This window comes from Cryptomeria japonica, chromosome 11 (assembly GCF_030272615.1).
Source record: "Cryptomeria japonica chromosome 11, Sugi_1.0, whole genome shotgun sequence".
Taxonomy (NCBI): domain Eukaryota; kingdom Viridiplantae; phylum Streptophyta; class Pinopsida; order Cupressales; family Cupressaceae; genus Cryptomeria; species Cryptomeria japonica.
The window spans coordinates 284,522,606-284,533,051 of NC_081415.1; the positions used below are offsets into that span (position 1 = coordinate 284,522,606).

Sequence of the window (10,446 nt, forward strand, 5' to 3'; positions counted from 1 at the left end):
AAGCCCTTACTAATTGGGCATAAAAAATCAAGCCTTGAAAAGAAAAATCTAAAAGTAAAAAATAAAGAAATGTCCTATAGTTCAAATCAAAATCAAAAGCTATTGGACTCTACAAAAATCAAAGTCAAGGATAAAAATCCTATGAAGAAAAAAGAAGAAGAGTTGATCTTAAAATAATTGGGGGCAAAATTTATAATATTTCAAGTCTTGTTGATCCTAATTCTCCATCATGCCATCTTACTTTCACTTCTTTTTGCAATCACAAGCCTTCATCACTCATCCACTTATTCCACACATCCATCCTTTTTTGGTGATATATCACATCAATGGACCTTTAATTGAACTTACTCAAAGGAATTTTCTATCAAGGATGACCAAACTTCTTTAGGTGACACACATATGGGCCTACGTAGTTCACACATTAGTAATTCTACCTTTGTTCTTTCATCAAGGAAGACAATCAGGGGAGCAACATATCATTCAGTTAAGGAACAATGCAGCTACAATAATAAAGGTAAAGCCTCACACATTTGAGGGGGGTGACTTAGTTCTCAGAGAAAATCTTAAAAAATCAACAGGACAGAGAGAAGAAGGGCAAGTTTGAACCAAATTGACTTGGTCATTACGTCATCACAACAATCTATGGATCAAGTGCATATCATCTCTCAACACCAAATAGAGAACCTTTGGAGGATCCTATCCATAGCATGCACCTTCACAGGTTTTACACATAGTTTTTCAAAATATCCCATTGTCAAAAATACAAAAAAAATTAAAAAAATAGAAAAATCGTTACTTGGTGAAAACTTGGCAAACAGGTGCCTTGTGACTCAAAAAATTTGAAAAATAAAAAAAGTAAAGAGAGATAAATCCGTCCAATGGTGAAAACCACTTCAGTGGCACCCTGGGCAAGTACCATGGTGAAAATTGGGTTACTGACGTCATGTGTAGAGACATTTCTCCTCTCTCCTTCAGGATTCAATCTCATCCTTTCATTTTGTACACACTCAAAACCTATCCATCCATAACAAATTTACCCATTCCCATCATGTCTTGTTATTAATCTACCTAAGATTGGTTAGCCATTCATAATAAACCTCCCTTTTCACCCTTTCCTCCATAATAAATCAGGACCAATCTATAACTGGGGCAAAATCCTAAATCTAGTGATGGAGCATTGTTTTTTCGTTCCTCTTTTTCACACACAATCCGCAATAAGAAGTCATTTGCATCACCAAACCACAATAAATTTTCAATCTTATTCACAATAAAGTATCAGTTTCATGGATTCAGTCAGTTTCAGATGAGACACAAGCAGAAGTGGGCTTTCAACAAATCAAATCTTTCAATAGACTTTGGCAACAACATGGTTTTCAACATGGTCTGTCTTTTATCAGGATAACAACATGGTGACCAAATCAAACATGATAAACTATGTGGCAAGAAGCACAAATAATTTGAAGATTTCCTTGTATGTTGGTGTCAAGCCTTGGTTTTCTTTTGATTTTATCTTTTTGGTGACATATCTTTGACTAGAGATTATATCTCCAGGATGTCTTTGACTAGAAAGGCGAGGATGGGATATGATTCACCTACTATTGTTTTGTTCTCTATGGATTGTCTTGTAGTAATGCTATGACTTGTCCAAGGATATGAGGACATTATGAGTATAGTGTGAAGTGGGGTATTCCTTGTTTATGACTTTCTAATCTCCATGCAAATGGGTACAACAACTTTTTGGGTCAAACCTATACCTTGATTGTCATAAGCTTGTTGGTAAACAGATTTGTCACTACGCTCATTTATTTGAAACTAACCCTGCTTGCCCGATGAGCAGTGACAAACGTTCCAATAGTTGGAGAGATTGGAGTGAAACCACAATCTTCCTCTATGTTTGAGAGGGGCAACTCCCTTGTATGATGGAGTATTTAGGATTTTTATGTACTTTTAACCTGAAATTACATAAAGGAGGAAATATAGAACTTAAACCAAGATTAATAATAGAAACCCTACTCAAAGACATACAAATACCAAGTAGGATTCCATAAAGGATGATGAAATAAGTACAATAAACCTTGACACACGAAGAGATAGTTTGCACTAGCACATGCAAGTCAAGATACCATGAAATGACGTGTTCCATCAACAAATTTTACTGATACATAAAGGGATTACTAATTCAACATACAAGAAATTAGTAACAATAACTCATGAATACATTCAAGACACATGAACACAATGCATTCTTCATTATTCTTTTTGAAAATATACAAGTTCAAAAACCCCTTATTGCAAAGGTATGAACATCAGAAGTTCTCACTTAGTTCCTCTACAAAATTTTGCAGAGTCTCCCCCCTATCGTAAAAGTTCCCTCGTAGATATTCCTATTTGTGTGGCTTCCAAGTGAAGATACTGTACTCTAGGAGTCTTCCACCATAATATATCTCCTATATTACCTCCATCAATATGAAGGTGAGAGATCTCCATATTTTCATGGAAATCGCTGTTGAATAGGCTTTTTATGTTAGTGGTATTTGACAGTCAGGAACACTGGCAACCACCATTTGTAATTTCTAGTCCAACAATCCTTATCCTCATCTGTATTTCACGTGGCATTTTGTCAAACATTCCATGTGCATTGTCTATGCTTCCACATCTGCAGCTACCGCATTCTGTCGAACATGGCATGTTGTGAGATGACATCAATTTGAGGCATTCAATCGAACAATTTGCATGCGTGCTGATATGCTTTGATGGATGTCAATACCCCGTTTCAAAGCTGCTTTTTTTTAACAAATCTATTTTGCGGATATCCTGCAATCATCACATTTCACCAAATAATATTTCTTTTGAAGCATATTGTAAAATGGTTCACAGACCTTTTCTATGCTTCTACGCTTTGCTGAATACCATGACTAGTTTTATGCATATCCTGCAATCATTGCATTAAATGAGACCACATTTCTTTAAGGCATTCAGTCAAACAATTCATTGGCAATGTAATTTCCATGTTCAACGTATATGTCATTCAAGGCAGCTGCAACTTCAACCTCTGATAAAATTCCTCTATCTCTTGTGCTTTGTTGAATGTTGTGACAAGTTTGAAGATATTCACCGTTTGATTATCGGGCAAAGAGGGAATAAAAATATGATTGCCATGACATAACTTCCATATTCTGCGATATTTAAACCATAGTTTGTATGCGTCTTAACTATACATCATTCCCTGGGATAATAATTCATTGAGGCATTCTATCAAATAATTCACAGTTTATCTATGCCTTCCACATTTTGCATACATATTTAGATTTCACAGCATGTATATGCTTCCTTAGCTTTGGTTTATCAAACATGCCAATGCGTTGTTTACTCTTATTCATTATGAAAAAAACATAGCAGCCAAAAAATTTCTCATTACACTTTAGTGGACGTTGATACTTATTCCAGAGCTTCCATTTCAGCACAGGCAGGGAGGATGATGGCATAGGTTACAAAGTTTGCCAATGCAATGCGTGGTGGAATCTTGTCTCCACGTTGGCATGTGTATTTCCTTAGCAGCAGCAACTTCAACATCTCATTAATGCCTCAATGGATGTCCATACTGATATTTCAAGGTTCTCATTTTGTTCAACTTGGGATGATGCAGCCAAAGGTTGTAGAGGATTTCATTACCCTTGCCAACTGCAATCACTTGAAAATTTCAGAAGTCTATTCAAATACATTATGTATGTATTCTGCCATTATTGCAACCATGAGATGAAATCTCTTTCAGAGGCTCCCATAATTCACTTTCATATCTAGAGAGTAGCTGCAACTTCAACTTCTGATGAAACCACTTTCTCTTCAATACAGTTGTTTGAACATTCATAACCTGTTGTTTGAATCTTCTTCCTTTTTTTTAAAACTCTTATGGAAGAGGTTAAGAATGCTCTAGAACGAAGCATTTCTAACCTTCTTGACAAAAGAGTGATCCCACAAGGTTAGGAAATAATGTTAGGAATGCTCTGTTTTGGAGCATTCTTAACCTTTTTTTTTAAATGCTCTTGAGGTTATGAAAATGGGTTAGGAATACTCCAAAATGAAGCATCTTTAACCATTACTTAAAAATACAATAACCCCAACCTCACAAACCATCGACCATGGAGACAAAATAGAAGAGAAATTGAAAAGACATTTTTATACGACTTATACCTCCTTAAGTGACTTCACATATTAAAATAATTTAAAATATTAAATTATTTATTTGAAAAATAATTTAAATATTTTAAATTTAATGCTCAGGCTTGAGAAAAAGGACCATATCTTCTAAACGGTAGAGAGTTAGGTCCTAAAATTTGAAACACGCATTGATGGTAGGGAAAAGAGATAACAACATCATTTAATCCTTATGAAGAAACCTAAAATGATATATTTTAATCATTTTTGGGTGAGAAACACCAAAATTTGAAAGTTTAATATATGATAAAATATGAACTGGCTTCAAGCAAAAATTAGCCACATGACACTAAATGATGCTAAGGACATGTCTATCAAATGATTTCCCTCAATTGTTGGTAATTTCTAAAATTCATCCATTTTTCATATTTTGACTGGTAACGACCTTGGATCACATGCTCACTGCTTACACATAAACACATATTTGGGCCTTTATTCAACATTGGGACCAATTTGAAGTTCAAATTTTAGATATGCCAAATATGGGGGCAACAACTGGCTCTGATTGGGGAGAAGGACTACAAAGGACGTAGGATGAATCTAAAATCTTTGGTCTCACAGACTAGTGTAGTATTCATTGGGCAATAGAGTCAAAGAGGAAACAACATAGGGAATAGCTGAAGAAACCAGACACAAACCAAAAATGGGACGAACACAACAAAACTTCTAACTAAAGTATGTACATGGTAGGGAAATCCTACCTCAAATTTCTCTAGGATTGTTATATAAAACCATTCATAGGCTGAGAGAAATAGGAACCTTTGTGAAAAAGTGGCATGCATCCATGTGACACATGTAAGCTCAGCAGGTTGGCAACATCAACATGTACAAGATGAGAAATATCTTTGAGAAATGAACCAAACAACCATCTCTCATCATAAAAATGCGGGCTCTCTTGAATCAAATTGGTATTACCTTGAACATTATTGGCAATTTGTGGAATATTCTCAAGCATAACCATATCCTCTATCTGAAGATCCCTCTGATAGTCTGGTTTGCAACAATTTAACCCACAAATTGGACAACCCTCATATAATATGTAATGTCAAGAAACTTGAGTAGACACAACCATCCAATCCTGTTCTTGAGTATCAACTTGAAAATCACCTGTAGAAATACACTCATCTAAAAATAAATGATTGAGGTACACACTTTCATCATAGGAGAAGTCATCATTTGAAGCCTTCAAACACCAATCTAGAATATAAACATTATGAGAATTAACTTCATTGATTTCCTTCATTAGATCATCCATTACCTCATTTATCTCTACGTTTTTGGTACAATTCCCAAAACTATCCTCTTGAATAAGGATGTCTTCTTGATCCAAATATTCAAAAGGAGGATTGCTTTGAACCTTGAATACTTCATATGGCATATATGCCAATTCCATCAAAATAGGGACATTTATTGATATACCTACATAGATTTCATCTTCAACCCATTCATAGACATCTGTATTAATTTTTGTGTTCTCTTGTCCCAATGATTCCTCTTCATCACATTCTTCATGAAATTTGAAAACTTCATACTCAGGTGGCATATATGGTAAAGAGTGGATTCTTTGTGGTTCATCGTCTTTCACTTGAGGTTGATCTAGAAGTTATGTAGAGGTCTCCATTTTTTAGGATAAAGAATATGTCTGTAAAATTTTACTTATGGTTGCTTCTCCATTGGTCATATCCATACAAGGTTGTCCATTAGGTATCATACCTTTGATTTCCTCAAAAAAGTTTTCATCTTCAACTGTTAGTGATGGATGAGAATATCTTCTCCAAATAGAAAGTCATCGTCTGAATCATTGAGAAACCAACTAGGAATAAAGACTACTTGAGATTCATCTTAGGATGCTCTTTCTTCATCATCTTCTTCAAGCTTCAGTTGCATGCATGTCTGAAAAGAATTTGATTCATCATCTTCAAGATCTTTGTTTTCAAGTTGATAGAAGACTTTTTCTTTTCTATGACAATCTTCATAGTGCTCATGGCATTTTTCAATACAATCTTCTTTCTCTATCTCACTCACCTTTAGATCTTTCTCTTGACATGTATCCTTACAAGTAGATGTGAATTCATCTTCTTCTGCATATACACATTCTAATGAGCTCCTTTCATTACTTTTCTCATAGGAATTTATATCAATGAGAAAATGACTCTCACTCTCATCTTTTTATTCAATCTTTTGCAACTTTTGAAGCAACGAAGGGTGCACCTTATTAGGATCAAGATGTCTATTTCCATAGAAGTTTTTCAAAAACTCGATCGGTTTTGAATCATTGAGAATTTGATTTTGTTGAGAAATAGGTGGAAGAGAATGAGCATTATTATCCATTGTTGATTCAAGAATACAATCACGAGAAAAAATTTGGTTCTCTCTTCCATCTTTTTCCTCAATCTTTTGTAGAGTCTAGAGTAGAGAAGGATTAATTTTATGATGATCAAGTTTCTTTCCATTGTAGAAACTCTTTGAGAAGTTGACTTGTTTAGGATCATCATGAATTTGATTCTGTTGAGCAATTGGTTCAGGAGAAAGATCACTTTTATCTTCATCTTTCTTGATTGTTGTTGATTTAGGTAAATGATCACAAGCAAGAAAACCAATTTCCTTTCCATCCTTTTCTTCAATATCTGGCAACACTTGACATAAAGAGGGATGAATCTTATCACGACTAAACTACATGCCACCATAAAAGCTCTTCAAGAATTCAACTTGTATGAGCTCATTAGAAACTTGCTTCTTTTGATATATATCATTTTCATCATCACTTTCATTGTCACTTTCTAACTTTCCTTTGTACCAAACCATTGTTCTAAATTCGATCTTTCAGACAAAGTCGCCAACCTTCATTATGAAGAAGGTACCTTGAAATTTCTGAGGAACAAAGCACACTGGTATTTTGATTCCCAACAGAGTCACCAAAAATCTGTTGGTAAACAAATTTGTCACTGCGGTCGTTTATCTGAAACTGACCATGTTTGCTCAATGAGCAGTGACAAATGTTCCAATAGTTGGAGAGATTGGAGTGAAACCACAATCTTCCTCTACGTTTGAGAGAGGCAGCTCCCTCGTATGATGGAGTATTTAGCATTTTTGTGTACTTTTAACCTAAAATTACATAAAGGAGGAAACATAGAACTTAAACCAAGATTAATAACAGAAACCCTAGTCGAAGACATACGAATACCAAGTAGGATTCCATAAAGGATAACAATTACAAAAGGGGTCACCACCAAATAGGTTAGTCATGAAACGATGATGAAAGAATTACAATACACCTCGATACACAAAGAGATAGGTTGCACTAGCACATGCAAGTCAAGATACCATGAAATGATGTGTTCCATCAACAAATTTCACCGATACATAAAGGGATTACTAATTCAACATACGAGAAATTAGTAACAATAACTCATGAATACATTCAAGACACACAAACTCAATGCATTCTTCATTATTCTTTTTGAAAATATACAAGTTCAAAAACTCCTTAGTACAAAGGTATGAACATCAAAAGTTCTCACTTAGTTCCTCTACAAAATTCTGTGTAGTCTCCCCCCTATTGTAAAAGTTCCCCCATAGCTATTCCTATTTGTGTGGCTTCCAAGTGAAGATATTGTACTCTAGGAGTCTTCCACCACAAGATATCTCCTGTATTACCTCCATCAATACGAAGGTGAGAGATCTTCATATTTTCATGACAATCACTATTGAATAGGCTTTTTATGTTAGTGGCATTTGACAGTTGGGAACGCTGGCAACCACCATCTATAATTTCTAGTCCAACAATCCTTATCCTCATCTGCATTTCACGTGGCATTTTGTCAAACATTCCATGTGCATTGTCTATGCTTCCACATCTGCAGCTGCCACATTTAGTTGAACATGGCATGTCGTGAGATGACATCAATTTGAGGCATTCAATCAAACAATTTGCATGTGTTTTGATATGCTTTGATGGATATCAATACCCCATTTCAAAGATTTTTTTTTAAACAAATCTATTTTGCAAATATCCTACAATCATCGCATTTCACCGGATAACATTTCTTTTGAAGCATATTGTAAAATGGTTCCCAGGCCTTTTCTATGCTTCTATGCTTTGCTGAATACCGTGACTGGTTTTATGCATATCCTGCGATCATTGCATTAAATGAGACCACATTTCTTTAAGGCATTCAATCAAATACTTCACTGGTCGTGTAAGTTCCACGTTCAACGTATATGTCATTCAAGGCAGCTGCAACTTCAACCTCTGATAAAATTCCTCTATCTCCTATGCTTTGTTGAATGTCGTGACAAATTTGAAGACATTCGCATTTGATTATTGAGAAAAGAGGGAATAAAACTATGATTTCCATGACAAAAGTTCCATATTCTACGATATTTAAACCATAGTTTGTATGCATGTTAACTATACATCATTCCCTGGTATAGTAATTCATTGAGGCATTCTATCAAATAATTCATAGTTTATCTATGCCTTCCACATTTTGCATACATATTTACATTTCATGGCATGTCTATGCTTCCTTATCTCTGGTTTATCAAACATGCCAATGCGTTGTTTACTCTTATTCATTCTGCAAACATAGTGGCCAAAAACCTGCTCATTACACTTTGGTGGATGTCGATACTATTCCAGAGCTTCCATTTCAACATGGGTAGGGAGGATGTTGGCGTAGGTTACAAAGTTTGCCAATGCAGTGCGTGGTGTAATATTGTCTCAATGTTGGCATGTGTATTTCCTTAGCAGCTGCAACTTCAACATCTCATTAATGCCTTGATGGATGTCCATATTGATATTTCAAGGCTCTTATTTTGTTCAAATTGGGATGATGCGGCCAAAGGTTGCAGAGGATTTCATTACCCTTGCCAACTGCAATCACTTGAAAATTTTCAAAGTCTATTCAAATACATTATGTATGTATTATGTCATTATTGCAACCGTGAGATGAAATCTCTTTCAGAGGCTCCCATAATTCGCTTTCATATCCGGAGAGTAGCTGCAACTTCAACTTCTGATGAAACCACTTTCTCTTCAATACAATTGTTTGAACATTCATAACCTGTTGTTTGAAGCTTCTTCCTCTTTTTTTAAAACTCTTATGGAAGAGGTTAAGAATGCTCCAGAACGGAGCATTTCTAACCTTCTTGACAAAAGAGTGAGCCCACAAGGTTAGGAAATAAGGTTAGGAATACTCTTTTTTGGAGCATTCTTAACCTTTTTTTTGAAATGCTCTTGAGGTTATGAAAATGGGTTAGGAATGCTCCAAAACGAAGCATCTTTAACCATTACTTAAAAATACAATAACCCCAACCTCAAAAACCATCGACCATGGAGGCGAAATAGAAGAGAAATTCAAAAGACATTTTTATTTGACTTATACCTCCTTAAGTGACTTCACATATTAAAATAATTTAAAATATTAAATTATTTATTTGAAAAATAATTTAAATATTTTAAATTTAATGCTCAGGTTTGAGAAAAATGACTATATTTTCCAAACGATAGGGTTTTAGGTCCTAAAATTTGAAACACACATCGATGGTAGGGAAATGAGCCAATACTATTATTTAATCCTCATTAAGATACCTAAATTGAGATATTTTAATCATTTTTGGGCGACAAAAACCTAAATTTGAAAGTTTAATATATGGTAAAATATAAACTGGCTTCAAGTAAAAATTGGCCACATGACACTAAATGATGCTAAGGACATGTCTATCAAATGATTTCCCTCAATTTTTGTTAATTTCCAAAATTTATCCATTTTTCATATTTTGACTGGTAACGACCTTGGATCACATGCTCACTGCTTACGCATAAACACATATTTGGGCCTTCATTCAACATTGGGACCAGTTTTAAGTTCAAAATTTAGGCATGCCAAATATGTTGGCAACAAACCTATTTGCCATAAATGATGATAATAGCCCAAGAATCTCTTTCATTTCCATATCTTCCACCTTCCATCCTCCTTTCTTGATTGACCTCCATTGTCCTTCCTAAGTCTGTTTATCTTGCTATTACATGACTGAGTATAATGACACACCAAAAATATCTGCATTTCATGTAGTTTTCACCTACATTACCACATATTAGCATTTCATGCATACATATAGATATTACAATCACATCACATCCTGCATGTATCATTGATTAGCATTTTCATTCTCATATAAAATGTAAAAAGACAAAAAATAATATTATATGTATCATACATCTCATCA

At 34.7% G+C, this 10,446-nt stretch overlaps 1 protein-coding gene across 1 annotated transcript in view; it reads right to left on the minus strand.

The window, feature by feature from the left end:
- Positions 1 to 8,104, minus strand: part of LOC131860181 (uncharacterized) — a 30,444-nt gene extending 22,340 nt beyond the window's left edge. The window contains exon 1 of the mRNA XM_059214558.1: positions 7,873 to 8,104. Within this exon, the coding sequence (XP_059070541.1) occupies positions 7,873 to 8,104 (232 nt within the window). The remainder of the gene's footprint in view (positions 1 to 7,872) is intronic.
- Positions 8,105 to 10,446: the final 2,342 nt, after the last annotated feature.